Here is a 21960-nt window from a genome sequence, read left to right on the forward strand (position 1 = left end):
GAAAACAGCAACATCAGCAGAAATGGTTCGAAAAGTAAAGAAGCGACTTGATCGAAACCCGCGTAGCTGTGACCGAAAAATGGCTCGAGAGCCGCAATATTCCACTCGGCAAATATTAAAAAATTAGATCGGGGTAAACCCATTGAAATTTCAATGCAAGAACTTTACCGCAACAGAAAGAAAATAAACTCAAAAGAGCTAAAGAGTTTCATCGCTTGGCCGAATTTGGTTTTCTCCGATGAGAAAACATTCGTTGTCCAACAGTTTGTAAACAAACAAAACGATCGTGTTTACTTGCCAAAGAGGTCAGCTGAAAATGTGCAGCTTCGGTTGGCCACCAGAACTCAAGCGCCGGCCATGGTAATGGCATGGACCGCCATAACAGCCGATGGTCGCTCTCCGCTCGTATTAATCGAACGTGGCATTAGAATAAATGCCGAATATTATCGCGAAAATATTCTTGTGGGTGTATTAAACCCTTGGTCACGCAAACATTTTGGCCGCAGACCTTGGACATTCCAACAGGACTCAGAACACGCCACCCAACTGCTTGAACAAAGACCCTTTTCGCACGTTCCCTTTCCATCAAGGTACTTTACTCAGGCTCTTTATATGAAAAACTGATGAGATGCGACGCTCAGTTTTATGTTTGCTCTCAGATTTTCATCTCTTCTTCTAATTTGCAGTTCTCTCGGTATTCACTTTGTCGGAAACTAATTACCAAAGATCTTAGTGGATAAGTACGACTCTCTGACAGTCACACTCTTTACCACAGGTAATACCGACCACGAATTACCCCAAGATTCTAGGGGTCTCATTCGACAGCATGTTCATGTCATCCGCGCAAGCCACAGCTATCTGTAACAAGATGAAAAATAGGAAGAAGTTCCTTAAGGCGCTAGCCTGCAGCACTTGGAGTGGGGACAAGGAAACCTTGTTGACCTCTTATAATGCGATAGGTTGGTCTGTGGTATACTAGTGCTACGCAGTGGAAGCACATCCAGACCTGCCAGAATTCTGCCCTGAGAACTGCGACAGAGTGTCTCCTCATGACACCAGTGGACGATCTATAATGCGAAAGTCCTTCCCTTACGTCAATATAATCATATGCTTTCGTTGCAGTATCTGGTGGATGCAACCCCACCCAGGCGTGTCATGAAAGACATACATGATCTAAAGAGGTAGGTCCAACGCTATAAGAGAGAACTTCTCAATCAAAAAGCCTATCAGGCAGGTCTTATTGGCATTCATACCGATGCAGTCGGAGATGCCATCAGAAATTACAGGATGAATGTCATCATCGGAGTCCACCACCATATATTGCAGTGTCGTTTTGGCGTAATTTCGTTCAGGATGGTGCAGTCGTCTCAATTCGTATTGGACACAAATTGACAAAGATGTGCGTGACGTCTGCCTGGCGTGTGACACAGGCCGCACAATACGCTACACCACTTTAATTGCACCGCCAAACCTACCCAACTCACTCCAGAAGATCTATGGTTACAGCCCATTGAGGTTCAAGCTTGAACCAGATTAGCAGAATCCAAACATCTACATGTACTACTGATACAACAACAACAACTAAACTGACACCTAGTTTACGTCCTCGGGCACCTTAACGATGAATCACACAGTTTGTTATTAAATCTTCCACCTTGAAAAGGAGGGTACATTAATTTGGTCATTCCGTTTGTAACATCCCTAAATATTCGTCGTAGATCCCATAAAGTAAAGGGTGTTTTTTTAGGCCCATAGAACTTGAAATTGTAAAAAATAACACAAAAAATTAAATTTTTATCAATTTTTTTTTTATTCGAAAGATCAATACGTGACATTAACATTTGAAAATGATTTCGGACATATGGGCACCGCGGCTATTCTTGACGAAGTGCATTCTGGACGTCCAATTTTTGTCCACTTTTTCGAGCACTGCTGGTCGTATATCACGAATAACACGAACAATGCTGGCCTCCAAGGCGTCAATTGTTGCTGGTTTATCAGCATAAGCCAGGTGTCAAATCGCACGACATTGGAAGTCAATTGACAGGTCCACTTCTCGAAATCAAATTATCGCCAAATTTTGATTTCAATAAGTCGATGGTTGCGTTCGCCGTATGGCACGTAGCGCCATCCAGTTGATACCACATCTCCTCCGGATCAATGTCATCCATATTTTTAAACAAAAAATCATTGATCATGTTGCGGTAACGATCTCCATTGACCGTAACGCGAGCACCGGCCTCATTTTTGAAGAAATAAGGTCCGATAATGCCACCAGCGTGAAAATCGCACCATGTGCATTTTTCTGGATGTAATGGGGTCCGTAGGGTCTCTTGTGGATTGGTCCCACTCCATATGCGGCAATTTTGCTTATTAACAAACCCGTCAAGCCAAAAATGCGCCTCATCCCTGAACACAATTTTGAGATAAAACAACGGGTCATTTACCAACTGCACTAGAGCCTGAGTAAATTTTGATAATTTCGTAGCGTTGTTCAAGCGTGAGTCTACTCATGATGATTTGTCAGAGTATACTGAAACAAATAAAAAAAAAGTTTCATCAAAATTAAATTTTTTGTGTTAGGATGGTTGGTATTGAAAATCGGTCCATGTTTTGGTATAGCACTCATATAACGGTACCTCCCGATATTCGGTATTTTAATGATTTTTGTCATATTTTTCACGGATTTGTTCAAAAATTGGTATTTGTAGTTCGCAATGGGTTCTAGCTCCGGTGGCGCATAGTAAAGAGTGATTTGTTAAGAGCTTGATAACTTTTAAAAAAAAAAACGCATAAAATTTGCAAAATCTCATCGGTTCTTTATTTGAAACGTTAGATTGGTCCATGACATTTACTTTTTGAAGATAATTTCATTTAAATGTTGACCGCGGCTGCGTCTTAGGTGGTCCATTCGGAAAGTCCAATTTTGGGCAACTTTTTCGAGCATTTCGGCTGGAATAGCCCGAATTTCTTCGGAAATGTTGTCTTCCAAAGCTGGAATAGTTGCTGGCTTATTTCTGTAGACTTTAGACTTGACGTAGCCCCACAAAAAATAGTCTAAAGGCGTCAAATCGCATGATCTTGGTGGCCAACTTACCGGTCCATTTCTTGAGATGAATTGTTCTCCGAAGTTCTCCCTCAAAATGGCCATAGAATCGCGAGCTGTGTGGCATGTAGCGCCATCTTGTTGAAACCACATGTCAACCAAGTTCAGTTCTTCCATTTTTGGCAACAAAAAGTTTGTTAGCATCGAACGATAGCGATCGCCATTCACCGTAACGTTGCGTCCAACAGCATCTTTGAAAAAATACGGTCCAATGATTCCACCAGCGTACAAACCACACCAAACAGTGCATTTTTCGGGATGCAGTTCTTGAACGGCTTCTGGTTGCTCTTCACTCCAAATGCGGCAATTTTGCTTATTTACGTAGCCATTCAACCAGAAATGAGCCTCATCGCTGAACAAAATTTGTCGATAAAAAAGCGGATTTTCTGCCAACTTTTCTAGGGCCCATTCACTGAAAATTCGACGTTGTGGCAGATGAGAAGTCTATTCATGATGAAATATCAAAGCATACTGAGCATCTTTCTCTTTGACACCATGTCTGAAATCCCACGTGATCTGTCAAATACTAATGCATGAAAATCCTAACCTCAAAAAAAATCACCCTTTACATATAGGTCCACGTTCTGGTATTGCCCCCATATAACGGTACCTCCCCATATTCAGTACTTTAATGATTTGTGCCACATTTTTCCAAGTTGTAATCACGCTAGAGTAAAGATAGAAAGATAAAATTTTGCACAGATTAGTCTTTTGTCTGTAGGCAGATCAAGTTCGAAGATGGGCTATATCGGTCCTCGATATCGTATAGCCCCCATATAGCCATACCCTCCTATATTCTGCATTTTGATGATTGTAGTCAAATTTTTCAATTAAATTGTCTGACAGTCAACAAAAGAAGTTCCTTCTAAGTACTTTACCCCCTGGAAGAGTATTGTCTATATAGGTCCACGATATCGTATATCCATATAACGGTATCTCCCTATATTCGGTTTTTTGATGATTTCAGCTACATTTTTCAATGAAATTGTCTGAAAATCTACACAAGAAGTTCTTTCTAAGTACTTTACCCCCTGGAGGAGAATTATCTACACAGGTTCACAATATCGTATAGCCCCCATACAAAAGTACCCCCCTCCCCCTATATTTGGTATTTTGATGATTTTAGGGTTTTGGGAAATGGGATTTAGGGAAAGGGTACTACAGCCCGTGACAAAAAAAATCGCGTATGAAAGCCCACGACTTCGCATAGGCCTCATACGTCGGTACCTCCCTATATTCGGTATTTTGATGATTTTAGCGACATTATTCACCGGAGTTGTTTCAAATTTCGTATTTTAGAAATCGTAATGGGTTTTTTATTCAAGTTTCGTATTTGAATATTTTAATGACTTATGAAAAAAATTGCCTATGCAGGTCCACGTCTTCGTATAGACGCCAAATAACGGCTATATTCGATTTTTATAAGATCTTAACAGAATTTTTAACGCATTTTATTTTTATTTTTTAAGAAAATTTCCAAATTCAATTAAGAATACAATTTAAGTATATATTTTTGCAAAGAGTTCATCTACAATAAAACGATAATTAATAATTCCATAAGTAGAAATATAAGGTATAAAGCCTTATTTTTAAAAAATAAGGAAACATTAAAAATTAAATTAGTATTAGTAATATCGCAGCTATTATGATAATATATAATACTATAATACGTTTATATTGGTAAAATGTGTAAAGTAAGACATACGGCATCAGAGCAGTTTGAATATTTAACTGGAAGGAGCTATATATTTTTCTTTTTTCTCCTCAGTCGAGTAAAACTCTTTTCTTTCATCAAAAAAAAAAAAATATATATATATATTTTGAATCACCACTTTGTTTTTCCGAGAATTTGTTTTTTACGGGAGCTCCAATGGTAATGCGCACCTTGCCAACTCGTTCGTTTATTTCTAAACTTATTCCTCCATGTGCATTGTTATTCTACAACAAACTTAAATCCTCTTCAATTTCCTTCCGGAATTTATCAAACAAATCGTCGAGCATATATTTGGCATTTGTCACCGCTATGTAACCTTCGCGGGCGCATCCATTTACTGTGCCCGGCGAAAAACTGATAATACCCAATAAAGAGAATAATGATTCTCCATAGATTTTTAGTTCCTGGGCAAACCCACTGCCGCTGTCACCGCGACAAACACCCTCGTCGTGACCGTTGTATAGACAAAATTTATCCTGCGAAAGAGTGGCACCAATCGAATCGTGCAATATACATTCATTATATCCTGCCGATGTCATAGTCACTTGTTCCAAACTGTTGTTCAGCTCATTATAACCGGTCACAATGCCCGTGATATTCGAAGGGACAAAATAACGGGTAAGGCCACCGGCAGGTTTATAACATATAGCCGATACATTTTCATTATAAATTAATGGTAAATCCAATTTGATAACTGCAATATCGGCAAAGCTTCTATTTCGGGGGCCTTCAAATCTAAAAATATAGGAAATAAAAAATAAATAAATATATATAAATATATGAAATATATACAAAACCAGTAACAAAAGAATTTATTTGAAGTAGATCATACCACCGATCAACATTTGGCTTTAGAGCAGTTATAATTTGATTTCAGGGGGAACAAATATTAGGAGGCTATACAATTGCTATAAAGTGCATGATATCACTTCGAGAAGGATTATAATAAAAAAATACATCTCGGTGCCGAGTTCCACAAAATTCGCTTCATTTGGGCTGATATTAGCCATTAATTGCACAATAAACTTGAAATCGGTATTTCCAAGCTCTATAATATATCTATATATATGGGAGCTAAAGCTTGTCTGAAAATTTTATACATTTGCTTCTAGGCTGAATTCGGTCGAATCGCCCAAATTTCAGGTCATTTGGACTGATAGGGACCATTTGGTGCACAATTAACCAGAAATCACCCGAAGGGAGATACATATATGGGAGATATATCCAAATCTGAACCGATCTTAAAAAAAAATTGGCAGAGGTATTTCTGGGCTGCATCCGATATCTGGTACCAAATATCTTTAACGTGAAGTGCATATTACGAATGTGGAGAACTTAAAACCCCAAATCGGATGAAACATATATATGGGTGCTAAAGTTATATCTGAACCGAATTTTATATACTTGCTTCTCGACTAAATTCGGTTGGATGTACCAAAGTTCAGGTCATTTGGTTACGATATCGTAGACCTATACAGACAATTCTCTTTCAGGGGATAAGGAATTCATCAAAAACACCGTGTGTGCATTTTCAGACAATTCAATTGAAAAATGTCGCTAAAATCAGCAAAATACCGAATATCGGGGGGATTTACGATATCGTGAAACGATATAGCCCATCTTCGAACGATATAGCCCTTCTTGCACACAAACGACAGATCTGTGCAAAATTTTAGCTTCCTATCTTAATTCGTTTTGACTGGTGCGTGATTACAATAGACGGACGTACGGACAGATTTAGAATTTTACGCTGATCAAGAGAATATATACTTGCTTGGGTCTAAAATTATTAGTTATTATGTTATTATTAGTTCGATGAGTTAAAAACGGAATGAAGAACTTAATATACCCCCCCCCATACTATGTATGGTGGAGGGTATAAAAAATAACGAACTTACCGCACACTTACCTCACGCTACATTTACATTCAAACTTATGGTATGCTCATGGGAAACTCCCTTATACCAAACATAGCGGATATTGTATTGGATACACTTTTAGATAACATAATTCGTGAACGTGACCAAAAATAACTTGGACGAAATTTTTGCGATAATGAGTAAAAATAAACAAATGAATGTCGCTCTACATTCACATAACTCATACCATAATAAAATAAAATCGAAAATGAAGACTTTGATATGAAAATAATAGGAGAGCAGCAACATGAATAACAATGGAGCAGGATGCATGCTGAAATGTTGCACAGCCAATAATTTAATTATCAAAAAACGCTAATCAGGAGGAGAAGAGAAGATGCGTAAAACAACAGTAATAACACAGATACGAGGGCGGTTCGGAAATTTCTTAGCATAAAGAATATATAGTAACATTTTTTTCAAATTCGGAAAAAAAACTCTGCACAAGTTTCCGATTCTGATATTGAATTTAAAAAAAAATTGTATGAGATTGCCCAAGACTCTGAAAGTTTTTTTTTTCGGAAAAATATCGCAAAGAACATAAGATTTCCGTGACGAATTCAAAAAAAAAAGGAGCTGAAGTTCCCATTACTAACTTTAAATACGAAATTTGCTACAATTACGGTGACTTATGTCGCAAAAATCATGAAAATTCCGAATATCAGGAGGTACCGTCATATGCGGGCTATACGAAGACGCATACCAAATTTTTTGTCATAGGCTGTAGTATTTGTTTCGAACTTAAAATACCAAATTTGAAACATTTCCGGTGGATAATGTCGCTAATATCATAAAAATACAGAATATCTTGGGGTACCGCTATAAGACGATGTGGACCTGCACAGACAACTTTTTATCATAGGCTGCAATATCCATAACGAACTTCAAATAACAAATTTGAAACAATTCCGGTGAATAATGTCGCTAACATCATCAAAATGCCGAATATCGGAAGGTACCGTTATATGGGGGCTACACGAAAATGTGGACCTGCACAGACAATTTTCTGTCTTAGGCTGTAATATCCATTACCAAATTCAAATACCAAATTTGAAAACATTCCGGTAAATAATGTCGTTAAAATCATCAAAATACCGAATATCGGGAGGTACCGTTATATAGGGGCTACACGAAAATGTAGACCTGCACAGACAATTTTCTGTCATAAGCTGTAGTATCTATTTCGAACTTAAAATACCAAATTTGAAACAATTCCGGTGAATAATGTCGCTACGATTATAAAAATACCGAATATCAGGAGGTCAAATTGTATGGGGGTACCATGGCGTGGACCTGCACAGATAATGTGAACCTGGACAGACAATTGTCTGTCTTTGGCTGTAACATCCATTACGAACTTCAAATACCAAATATGAAACAATTCCGGTGAATAATGTCGCTAACATCATCAAAATTCCGAATATCGGAAGGTACCATTCTATTAGGGCTATACGAAGACGTGGACCTGCCTTACGAAATTCAAATACCAAATTTGAAACAATTCCGGTGAAAAATGTTGCTAAAATCATCAAAATACCGAATATCGGGGGGTAACGTTATATGGGGGCTATACGAAGACGTGGACCTGCACAGACAATTTTCTGTCATAGGCTATAGTATCAATTACGAACTTCAAATACCAAATTTGAAACAATTCCGGTAAATAATGTTGCTAAAATTATCAAAATGCCGAATATCGGGGGTACCGTTACATGGGGGCTATACGAAGGCGTGGATCTACATGGTCCATTTTCTGTTTTATGCTGTAGTATCTACTACGAACTTAAAATACCAAATTTGAAACAATTCCGGTTAAAAGTGTCGCTAAAATCATCAAAATACCGAATATCGGGAGGTACGGTTATATGGGGGCTATACCAAAACGTGGACCTATATAACCTATTTTCAATGCCAAAGGTCCTGCAGACATCATATACATTTGAGTAAAATTTTATTAACCTACTTCATTCCGTTCGGAAGCTAGAGTGAGTTCCACAAGCGGAGGGACTTCGCTAAATCGATATAGAATTTCATTGCTGATCACGAATATATTTACTTTGTGGGGTCTAAAATGTGTATTTCAAATCACACTCATGCCTTCTCAAAACACAACAAATACCAACAAGCTCACATACCCGCGATTGTGTGGAGTTTCTCCGACTCTCCGACTCCATGAGCTCTTAGTTGAAAATGTGTGTATTTTATGAAAGGCAAGAAGTGATTGTAATTCTCATTCACTTGTGAATGCTCGACACTTCTTCTCTTAGCTATGAGAACATGACATATATACTTACCTCTCGGATACGTGAATAATCTGAGCATTTCTTATTTGAGTTTTACCCGCCTCGGTGTCATTGAAACCTCGTCGATATTTACCAGCAACAAATTGAAATTGATTTTGACTGAACAATCGCCTCAACTTGTTATCCCAAAAACAGTGGGCAGCTATAGATCAAAATAAAAAATTGCTGATGTGATGATAGAAATAAATGATATGGATGCCTCCCTCCTAACTTACCGGATAAAATAAGCCGTGGTGTGATTATGGAACCACCACAAATAAAAACCCACTCAGCCTCTACGCGCTGATATATCGAAACATGCCATGGAACCTTATTGGGATCAGTTTGAATTCCACCCTTTGTCAGGGGATATATGCTCACCAACGGATGGCCACAGTCCTGTATGCACGCTACACGTACTTGATCAAATGTTCCATTTGGCAGGCATGTTAAATTCTGACGATTTGAGAGAAATTCTGTTTGCCAATTGAAATCTCTTTTGAAACCCGAAGCACAATTGATTTCGACTACACTGCCGATGGGTATACCAAATCTATGAAGAGAAGACTCTACAAATTGGCCATACGGTGCGAAGACATTATAAATTGTTGAGAGTCCTTCTAAGTGTTGGGAGTCGCAAACCACTAATGAGAAAAAATAAAAAAAAATATTACAACAACTATCAACAGCGAATAAAAATTTAAAATAAAAATTTACTAAAAAAATATATCTGAAATAAAAAGTTATATAGGTATTTCTGCGCCACCCTGTATTAGGAGCTCAGACACGTTGCAACAACGCTCCTGCGGGTGGTATTGGGCGACTTCGTTTAGTTGTTGACACCAGGAAAGTCAGGAGTAGCAGGGCGCTTGAGAGAGAAAGAAAGAAAGAAGTCACTAAGACATCCATCCCGAGAATCGTTCTACTCCTCGACTCAACCAAGAATATTTCCCACTTCTAATATATTCCTAGGGGAAACTGCTATAACCCCATACAAATAATCCTCCTCTCACTTTTATATCCTCGATGTCCGTCCCTCGAAACGAAATGACGTAGGTTGATAAAATTTTACTCAAATGTATTTTATGTCTGCCAGACTTTTGGTATTGAAAATGGGCCACGTAGGTCCACGTCTTCGTGTAGCCCCCATATAACGGTACCTCCCGATATTCGGTATTTTGATGATTTTAGCGACATTATTCACCGAAATTATTTCAAATTTGATATTTGAAGTTCGTAGTGGATCTTACAGCCTATGACAGAAAATTGTCTGTGCAGGTCCACGTTTTCTTACAGCCCTCATATAACGGCTCCTCCCGATATTTAGTATTTTGATAATTTTAGCGACATTTTTTACCGGAATCGTTTCAAATTTGATATTTGAAGTTCGAAATAAATACTACAGCCTAAGACAGAAAATTATCTGTGCAGGTACACGTCTTCGTAGAGCCCCCATATAACGGTAACTCCCGATATTCGATGTTTTGATAATTTTAGCGACATTTTTTACCGGAATCGTTTTAAATTTGATATTTGAAGTTCGAAATGGACACTACAGCCTTAGACAGAAAATTGTATGTGCAGGTCCACATATTCTTATATCCCTCATATAACGTTACCTCCCGATATTCGGTATTTTTATTATTTTAGCGCCATTATTCACCGGAATTGTTTCAAATTTGGTATTTGAAGTTCGAAATGGACACTACAGCCTAAGACAGAAAATTGTATGTGCAGGTCCACATATTCTTATAGCCCTCATATAACGATACCTCCCGATATTCGGTATTTTTATTATTTTAGCGCTATTATTCACCGAAATTATTTCAAATTTGCTATTTGGAGTTCGAAAGAGGAACTGCAGCCTAAGACAGAAAATTTTCTATGCAGGTCCATGTCTTCTTATAGCCCTCATATAACGGTACCTCCCGATATTTAGAAATTTGACAATTTTAGCGACATTTTTTACCGGAATCGTTTCAAATTTGGTATTTGAAGTTCGAAATGGACACTACAGCCTAAGACAGAAAATTGTATGTGCAGGTCTACGTCTTCGTATAGCTCCCACATAACGATACCTCCCGATATTCGGTATATTGAAGATTTTAGCGACATAATTCACCGGAATCGTTTCAAATTTGGTATTTTAAGTTGGAAATGGACACTACAGCCTAAGACAGAAAATTTTCTATGCAGATCCAGGTCTTCACATAGGCCCCATACATCAGTACCTCCATATATGCGGTATTTAGATGATTTTAGAGACATTGTTTACCGTTTATTTCATGTTTCGAATTTGAATATGGTAATGGCTTATGACAAACAAAGCTTATGTAGGTCCCTGTCGTATAGACCCCAATATATATTCGGCATTTTTAAGATTTTATGATTTATTTCAACTTACCTTTGCATTTAGGAAATTCAGCTGAAAAGAATCCATCACCACATAATACACTCCCCAAGAAGGCTGTTAAATTATTCATTTTGCACTCCACGTGCACAACCTCACCTTCTTCGACAAAATCTCCTGGTTCCATTGTTTTGTTTCCGTGTGTATGACGTTTTACAACGATGTTTTGAAGAATAAATGGTATCTCACAGCGTTTTTTGCCGTTTTTAGATAAGACATGATATGGGCCAACAACTAAGACTGGAAAAACTGTTTTTTTAGGTATAGAAAAAAATTGCATCTATTATATGTGTAATCTGCCGAAAAACTATAGCTACAATTTAATGTCTATTTAGCGATATCCGTCCCTCCGTCTGTGGAAATCACTCTAGCTTCCGAACGAAATGAAGTAGGTTGATAAAATTTTACTCAAATGTATATTATGTCTGCAGGACTTTTGGTATTGAAAATGGGCCATATAGGTCCACGTTTTGGTATAACCCCCATATAATGGTACCTCCCTATTTTCGGTATATCGATTATTTTAACAACATTTTTTTACCTGAATTGTTTCAAATTTGGTATGTGGAGGTCCAGGTCCACGTCTTCGTGTAGCCCCCGTATTACGGTACCTCCCTATATTTGGAATTTTGATGATTTTTAACGGATTTTATTGTTTTTGAGAATTGCCAAATTCGTCCCAAATAGTGGAGAGTATTCAATGTTCGGCCCGGCCGAATTTAAAGCTGTTTATAACCTACACCACAAGGTGGTAAGGGTATTATGTCTTTGTGCATTTGTTTGTAACAGGCAGAAGGAAATGAGATAGACCCATAGTTCCTTTTGATGATCTGCATAGAATCACATTCTGAGTCAATTTATGCATGTCCGTCCGTCCGTCTGTCCATGTATTTTTGTAAACAATGTACAGTTCACATTTATTGCCCTATCCAAATGAAATTTTGCACAAATCATTTGTTTGGCCCAAGGACGAACCCTATTGAAATTGGAGATAATCGGTCAAAATTTAGACATAGTTCCCATATATATCTTCGTCCGATTTGCTTTTTATTGTGCACCAAACGTGTAGTATGGAATTTCCGAATAGTATGGAATTTTGCACGTACGATCAGATTGGAAATAAGTATGACAAATTTGATCGAAATCGGTTCAGATATAGCTATAGCTCCCATATATATTGTTCATCCGATTTGTTATTTTTGTCCTCCGCAGCCGTAATATGCACTCCGTAGCAACAATATTTGGGGAAATATATCAAATGCAGATCAGAAATACCTTTGCTAAATTTTATAGAGATCGATTCAGATTTGGATATAGCTCCCATATATAACTTCGTCCGATTTACCTTTTATTGTGCACTAAACGTCTAATATTTGCCCAAATGCGATGACATTTGGCACTTACGACCGAATTGAGTCTATAAGCTAGTATGTCAAATTTGGTGAAGATCGGTTCAGATATAGCTATAGTTCATCCGATTTATTAGATTTGTTACCCACAGCCGTAATATGCACTCCGTAACAACGATATTCAGGGAAATATATCAAATACAGCTCAGAAATATCTTTGCCAAATTTTATCGAGATCGGTTCTGATTTGGATTAAGGTTCCATATATATCTTTATCCGATTTCAAATTAATTGTGCACCAAATGGCCAATACAAGTCCGAATTTAAAAGATACAAATGCTTCGGCATTTGAACTTTAAATTGCAAGTATATTCATGGCGTGTATGATTGAATTCTCCCATAAAAACTTTTAATTGTTATGCGGAGCTCTACTAAATTAGCAATGTGGTGTAGGGTATCATAAAGTCGGCTCCGCCCGACTTTAAGACTTTCTTTACTGGTTTACTTCTTTTTTACTTACATTCTTCCCGTTTGCACGGCTCCATTAGCTGGTCAAATGTACCATTCTCCAGACAGTGCATTATCTGCCGATTACTAAAGCGATTCTGGAATTTTATTGAAGCTCTGGTATATCCAGATGCACAACGAACTTCCACTGTACTATTGAAGGGTATACCGTTTTCATACACATATGGTTGCAAAAGTTCATCCCTCGAAGAAAATACTTCGTATATAGTTGACGGATCATTGACGAGGCTGGTATTGCAAAAAACTTTTAGAAAAAACACAATCGATCGATGAAATATGTTTCATACAACTATGTTGCCGAACCTACCCCTGCAATTTGGTAATGGATCTGTAAACTCCCCGTCTAAACAAATTAAACCGTCTGAATAAGTTCGAACGTTGTTGATTATGCATTCCACGAAAACGTGTTCATTTTCATCAACAAATTCGCCAGGTTTCACTGTCTCATTGTCGTGCTTATGACGTATTATAATGGCGTCTTTAAGATCCATTGGTGCCTGGCAGGCTTTCTGATCGTCTGCAAAAGAAAAAATATTAATATTACGGTGTTCTATAAATCATAATTCAACAAAATAAAATAATATGAATTTGTATGCCCTTCACCTTGAAAAGGAGGTTATATTCATATTAGGCATACAATTCTAAGCAGGGGTTAAATTTTGACTTTTTTTTTTAATTTAAAAATTTTAAAAAATGTCGGAAATAGCATCATATTTTAGAATAAGTTTAGATTTGTTCGAATTGGTCATCTTTGGCATGAATTATAGCCTTCAAACGGCCAATGAAACAGTCATACGCTGCCGGAATGTTGATCTGCGGTATTTTGGCATATTCCCGGCAAAGCGCTTGCTTGAGGTGATCAGCACTTTGAAATTTTTTAGTGCCAAAATTGCTTTCTAAAATAATCCAGACACAATAGTCCAACGGATTGATATCCGGATCCGATTTTGGTGGCCATTGTGCGCTGGAAATGAAACGAGGAACCTCATTTTGTAACCATTCTTGGGTGGAGCGTGCGGCTGAGTGTGATGGTGCTGAGTCCTGTTGGAATGTCCAAGATCTGCAGCTAACATATTTGTATGCCCAAGGCTTTAATACGCCCTGTAGAATATTTTTGCGATAATATTCGGCATTTATTCTGATGCCACGGTCGATTTATACTAGCGGAGAGCGATCATCGGCTGTTATGGCGGCCCACACCATTACCATGGCCGGCGCTTGAATTCTGGTGGAAAACCGAAGGTGGACATTTTCAGCTGACCTCCTTGGCAAGTAAATACGATTATTTTGTTTGTTTACAAACTGAGGGACAACGAATGTTTGATCATCGGAGCAAACCAAATTCGGCAGTTCAAAACTTTCGGCCAAGCGAAGCAACTCTTTAGCTCTTTTGAGTCTATTTTCTTTCTGTTGCGGTGTAAGTTCTTGCACTTTTTGGAATTTCAATAGCTTTACGCCAAGCTCATTTTTCAATATTTGCCGAATAGAATATAGCGATATGTTCAGCTCACGAGACATTTTTCGGCCACTGCGACGCGGGTTTCTAACAAGTCGCTTCTTTAGTTTTGGAACCATTTCTGCTGATGTTGCTGTTTTCTTCCGTCCACATCCTTGACGTCGGGCTACGCTACCAGTATCACGGTAACGAGCAACTGTACGAGACACAAAAGATTCATTCACATTTAAATGTCGGAGTGCTCTAACGATAGCCACTTGTGGTTTTCCAGCCAATTATAAAGAAATCAAACTACACACTTGAATTCCATCACGAATAACTTTTTTTTTCTGGAAAATTCTCACCAAAATGCTTTTATACGCTTGTAAAAAATATAATAAGCTGTCACTGGAATAATTTCAACAGCTGTCGGACGAGTGGCTTAGAAAAGACAGCAGTCTGAAATTGGTTGTAGTTTTTTCATCTGACGTTTATATATCTTTATCCGATTCCAGTTTTTTTGTCGGGCATCAAAGGGCGAATATCAGCCCAAATGAACTGAATCTCAGCAATTGCGATTGAATTCATCGTAGAAACAAGTATTTGAAATTTTTGAAGATAGGCTCAGATATAGCTATAGTTCCCATATATATATGTTTAAACCGATTTAGTGTTTTAAGTCCCTCACATGCTTAATACGCACTTTACAACAATAATCTTCGGTGGCAGATATCAGATAGAGCTCAGAAATAAATATTTAAATTTTTTTTAAGATCGGTTCAGATTTGAATATAGCTCCATATATATATTTATCCGATTTCAGGTGTTTTGTGCACAAATGGCTAATATCAGCCCAAATGGACTGAATTTTGGCACTTCCGACGGATTTCATCGTAGAAACAAATACTTTAAATTTTGTGAAAATCGCTGCTGATATAGCTATAGCTCCCATATATATGTTTCATCCGATTTGGTTTTTAAGTCCCTCACATGCGTAATATGCACTCCACAACAATGATATTTGATAACGGTCATCAGATACAGCTCGAAAATACCTCTTCCAAATTTTTCGGGATCGATTCAGATTTTTATATATAATAATTACGCCTATTATCCACCATATATATATTATATCAGGCCAAAATGGAAATTGAAAATGGCCCATGTAGGCCCACGTTTTGGTATAGCCTCCATATAACAGTACCTCCAGATGTTTGGTATTTTGATGATTTTTGCGACAATATTCATCGGAATTGTTTCAAATTTGGTATTTGAAGTTTGAAATGAATAATACAGCCTATGACAACAAATTGTCTGTGCAGGTCCACGTCTTCGTATAGCCCCCATATAACGGTAACTCCCGATATTCGGTTCTTTGTTGATTTTAGCGACATTATTCACCGGAATTCTTTCAAATTTGGTTTTTGATGTTCGTAGTGGATACCACAGCCTAAGACAGGAAATTGTCTGTGCGGGTTCACGACTTCGTACAGCCCCCATATAACGGTACCTCCGGATATACGGTTCTTTGTTGATTTTAGCGACACTATTCACCGGAATTCTTTCAAATTTGGTATTTGCAGTTCGTAATAGTTACTACAGCCTATGACAGAAAATTGTCGGTGCAGGTTTACGTCTTCGTATAATCCCCATATAACGGAACCTCCAGATATTCGGTTCTTTGTTGATTTTAGCGACATTATTCACCGGAATTCTTTCAAATTTGGTATTTGAAGTTTGAAATAAATAATACAGCCTATGACAGAAAATTGTCCACGCAGGTCCACGTCTTCGTATATCCCCCATATAACGGTACCCCCGATATTTGACATTTTTGATGATTTTAGCCACATTATTCACCGATTTTTTTTTAAAGTTCGCATTTAAATATTGTAATGGCTTATGACAAAAGTTACCTATGCAGGTCCATGTGGTCGTATAGACCCTAATGTAACCGTTACATTCATTGGTATAATCTACATCACTAAATTCCAAATATAAACCTTTCTTTTACGGGAGCTCTTCTAAATACGCATAGTGGGATATCATATTGTCGGCCCCGCCCGACTTTTGACCTCTCCTTACTGGTTTTGCTTAACATAGATTCCTTTCTCAACAACATTCAATAAATTCTGTAGCACAAATACAATAACGCACGAAATTATTCATTATCTATAAAATTTTTCCCAATGGAAACATGAGCATGCAATCGGGTTTACATAATTATTTCGAACCTACCGATGCAAGTAAAAGAATTTTCTGGAAATTTTCCATCAAAACAAAATGCATAATTTGATTGAAATCGCCTGTTGTCGAATACGCATTCCATGCGAATGACACTATATGCATCAACAAAATCTCCCGGTTTTATTATCTCATTTCCGTTTTTTACGATGACGTCGCCCAGATCTAATAGTATCTGACAGCGTTTCTCTTCATCCATGGATTCGGCGACAGCTAAATAAGATCAGAAACAGAAAAGGAGTATATTAATGGATATGAGTATACAGTAGTTTGGAAATAATATCACGTATCGTCATTCGACCAGCGAAAATGAGGTTACTACTTCCATTCGCCGGTTATGAGTTATAAAATCAGCATTCACCAAATGTTCACACTTACCATGCTGGATTTTCCATAGGGCAAGTGTTGTGAGCATTAAACACACACTTATTTTATTGCTTTTCATATTCCTGGAGACAATTTCAAAATGACTTCAATTTAATTTTCAATTCTTGTAACTTTCGATTATAAATAAACGACCGTATTTTTAACAGCTGTCTTCGACGTTCCGTAAGACTTTGCGTTAAGAATAATCACAACAAAGAATTTATGGTAAAGAAAAGCACGAACATATTTGCATTTATCAATGGTTTTTCCAAAATCGGAAAATACATTAATGAAGAAGGCCATGAGATAAGCGAATGATTCACATTGTAGCATAAAATCTCCAAGGTGGAATAATAAGAAATAATAAATTATTTTATTGTAATTCTTAAGGGAATCTCTTCGGAGGCAAGAATCAAAGTGCTCTAAATAAGTAAGTTGCCACATACGCATAGTGTTTTGTTCTGGAAGTGGCTATCAAAAGTTGAAAACAAATAAAACCAGTAAAGAAAGTCTTAAAGTCGGACGGAGCCGACTTTATGATACCCTACATCACATTGCTAATTTAGTAGAGCTGCGCATAACAATTAAAAGTTTTTATGGGAGAATTCAATCATACACGCTATGATTATAATTATAATTTAAAGTTCAAAGAACTAAATATGCCGAAGCATTTGCATCTTTTAAATTCGGAATTGTATTGCCCATTTGGTGCACAATTAATTTGAAATCGGATAAAGATATATATGGAAGCTATATCCAAATCTGAACCGATCTCGATAAAATTTGGCAAAGATATTTCTGAGCTGTATTTGATATATTTCCCTGAATATCGTTGTTACGGAGTGCATATTACGGTTGTGGGTAACAAATATAACAAATCGGATGAATAATATATATGGAAGCTATAGCTATATCTGAACCGATCTTCACCAAATTTGACATACTAGCTTTTAGACTCAATTCGGTCGTAAGTGCCAAATTCCATCCCATTTGGGCAAATATTAGACATTTGGTGCACAATCAAAGGTAAATCGGACGAAGTTATATATGGGAGCTATATCCAAATCTGAACCGATCTCGATAAAATTTAGCAAATGTATTTCTGAGCTTTATTTGATATATTTCCCCAAATATTGTTGTTACAGAGTGCATTTTACGGCTGCGGAGGACAAAAATAACAAATCGGATGAACAATATATATGGGAGCTATAGCTATATCTGAACCTATTTCGATCAAATTTAACATACTTACTTTCAGGTCCAATCTGAACGTACGTGCAAAATTCCATACTATTCGGACTGATATTACACGTTTGGTGCACAATAAATGGCAAATCGGACAAAGATATATATGGGAGCTATATCTAAATTTTGCCCAATTATCTCCAATTTCAATAGGGTTCGTCCTTGGCCCAAACAAATGATTTGTGCAAAATTTCATCTGGATAGGGCAATAAATGCGAACTGCACGTTGTTTACAAAAATAGATGGACAGACGGACAGAGGGACGGGGGGACAGGCATAAATCGGCTCAAAATGTGATTCTATGCAGATCATCAAAAGGAACTATGGTCTATCTCGTTTCCTTTTGCCTGTTACAAACAAATGCACAAAGACATAATACCCTGACCACCTTGTGGTGTAGGGTATAAACATTAAGTTCGGCCGGGTCGAACTTTTAATAACCTCCACCTTAGGGTAAAGGAAACATTGGAACCCATTATGACCCACAAATACCAATTTTAAGAAATATTCTTGGGAAAATGTGGCACAAATCATCAACTTATCGGATATCGAGAGGTACCGCTATATGGGGCTATACAAAAATGTTGACCTCTACATACAATGTTTCGCCAACGGCGCTTGGACCCATTAGGACACACAAACACCAATTTTTAGACAAATCCGTGACAAAATCATCAAAATACCGAATATCGGAAGGTACCGTTATATGGGGACTATACCAAAACGTGAACGGATATATGTCATTTTCAATACCAAGCATCCTAGACACAATACAAATTGTTCTACTAAACTTTGACGCTCAACGTCAAATAATGTAGGCTGTGTCGTGATTTCAACAGGCAGACATCGTTAAATCAACTTAGAATTTTATGCTGATTATGAATATATATACTTTATGGGATCTACGACGAATATTTAGGGATGTTACAAACGGAATGATAAAATTAATATACCATCCTTTCCAAGGCGGAGGGTATAATAAAAAGGATGGCGAAAAGAATGGTTTTGCTTGCCTTAAATGATTTGATGCCGCAGAATGAAATAATGCAAGATGAGGTGAAAAAACTGCAACCAACTTCAGACTGCTGTCATTTCTAAGTCACTCGTCCGACAGCTGTTAAAATTATTACAGTGACAGCCCATTATATTGTTTACAAACGCACAAAAGCATTTTGATGAGAATTTTACAGAAAAAAACTTATTCGTGATGGAATTTAAGCGTGATAGTGTGGTTTCTTTATATTTGGCTGGAAAACCTGAAGGGGCTATCGTTGGAGCACTCCAGCATTTAAATGTGAAAAAATTTTTTGTATGTCGTATCATCGCTTGTTACAGTTATACTGTTGGCGTAGCCCGACGTCAAGGAAGTGGACGGAAGAAAGCAGAAACATCAGCAGAAATGGTTCGAAAAGTAAAGAAGCGACTTGATCGAAATCTGCGTTGCAGTGACCAAAAAATGGCTCATGAGCTGAAAATATCGCAATATTCCATTCGGCAAATATTGAAAAATGATCTCGGAGTGAAATTCCAAAAAGTGCAAAAAATCGCAACAGAAAGAAAATAGACTCAAAAGAGCTAAATAGTTGCTTCTATTGGCCGAATGTGGGGAACTGCCGAATTTGGTTTTCTCCGATGAGAAAACATGCGTTGTTCAGCAGTTTGTAAACAAACAATGTGGTCGTGTTTACTTGCCAAAGAGGTCAGCTGAAAATGTGCATCTTCGGTTGGCCACCATAACTCAAGCGCCTGCCATGGTGATGGTGTGGGACGCCATAACAGCCGATGGTCGCTCTCCACACGTATTAATCGACCGTGGTATCAGAATAAATGCCGAGTATTATCGCGAAAATATTCTGGAGGGTGTATTAAAGCCTAGGGCACGCAAACATTTTGGCCGCAGACCTTGGACATTCCAAGAGGACTCAGCACCATCGCACTCAGCCGCACGCTCCACCCAAGAATGGTTACAAAATGAGGTTCCTCACTTCAATTCCAGGGCATAATGGCCACCAAAATCACCGGATACCAATCCGTTGGACTATTGTGTCTGGAGTATTTTGGAAAGCATTTTTATGACAAATACGAAATCTGAAACAATTCCGATGCATAATGTGGCTAAAATCATCGAAATGCCGAATATAATAAAGTACCGCTTAAAGTACCCATTAGTAACTTCAACTACGAAATCTGAAACAATTCTTGTGAATTGTGTCGCTAAAATCACTAAAATACCGAATATAGGGAGTGTTAGCGCCACTGTCGCCTAACTGATAAACTACATTGCAACATGCTGTTAGCGCCACGGCCAATTGTTGAACTATTGCCAAATTTTGATAGTTATCGAATTATTGTAATCTCAATCACTATTAATTAAATCTTTTTTAAGGTTATAAAACCAACGTGTTTCTAAGTGTAGAATACAACATTACTTTAACGTTGAATTCAATTTGTACAAAAAATATAATAAGTTTTCGCGCTTTGTTTCAAACTAAAAAGTAACTAAAAACATCTAAAAACTGAATTTACTTTTATGTATTTAATTTATAATTATTCCTCAATTAGGAATTTCAACATACAAATACAACTGGATATTGAATAAACTGAATTTTCTAAACCAAGTATTTGCTGTTTACAATCTTGTGGAACTTAGCGCTTGGGAGATTCCCGTAACAAATTGAAATTCTTTTTATAAGAAGAACCTCGTTCCAAAACCTAACCCAAAGCAGTGGAATAAGACAACCAAGATACGGTTAACCCAAAGAAAACACATCCAGCCGGCCAAATTTGTAAGTCCTAAAAATGGATAATTCTTCTTTACAGGGTCAACCGCCACAACACCATATTGCCTCCAACACCAACTCGCCATCAACAGAAAACTGTTCCGTTTGTAATAACCCCCTCTCGGATCAGCGTGCACTTTGTCACAAATGCCAGAAGATTTATCACCTAAATTGTGTTACCGTAAACAGTGATAATGAACCTTGCACATGCCATAATTGTGCCAACATAAATCTGTCTTCAAGCTCTTCAAAATCTGTCAGAAGTCATCGCAGCAAAGCCTCCAGCGTTTCACAAGGCTCCACTATCCGAAGAAAAGAATTAGAAATGCAGCGCCTCGAAGAAGAAAGGCAACTAGCTAAAGAAAGAGATTCCGAAGTATCAATTGTTGCAGCAAGAAGAAGAAGATAGGAATGATCGTAGCTCCGTAGACATAAATTCCGTACACGAATGGCTGAACAATCAACCCAATCCTCATAACATACCAGAAATAAATCAAAGTGCAGTGCCACCGCTTAACGGACCAAATTGTTCTGTAGAAAATACTAATGTAACGTTTGCAGTCTCCACTTCAAATCAAGGTC

The 21960-nt window shown here is 37.6% G+C and overlaps 1 protein-coding gene across 1 annotated transcript; it reads right to left on the reverse strand.

Moving 5' to 3' along the window:
- Nucleotides 1-5044: 5044 nt before the first annotated feature.
- On the reverse strand, nucleotides 5045-13361 carry LOC131804752 (modular serine protease-like). Its single transcript, XM_059127898.1, has 4 exons — nucleotides 13301-13361; nucleotides 9258-9665; nucleotides 9034-9184; nucleotides 5045-5555 (listed from the first exon to the last, which is right to left on the reverse strand). Exons 1-4 carry the CDS (start codon nucleotides 13359-13361, stop codon nucleotides 5045-5047), a joined length of 1131 nt encoding a protein of 376 aa, XP_058983881.1.
- Nucleotides 13362-21960: the final 8599 nt, after the last annotated feature.

The sequence above is a fragment of the Musca domestica genome, unplaced genomic scaffold (genome assembly GCF_030504385.1).
Source record: "Musca domestica strain aabys unplaced genomic scaffold, Musca_domestica.polishedcontigs.V.1.1 102, whole genome shotgun sequence".
Lineage (NCBI taxonomy): Eukaryota > Metazoa > Arthropoda > Insecta > Diptera > Muscidae > Musca > Musca domestica.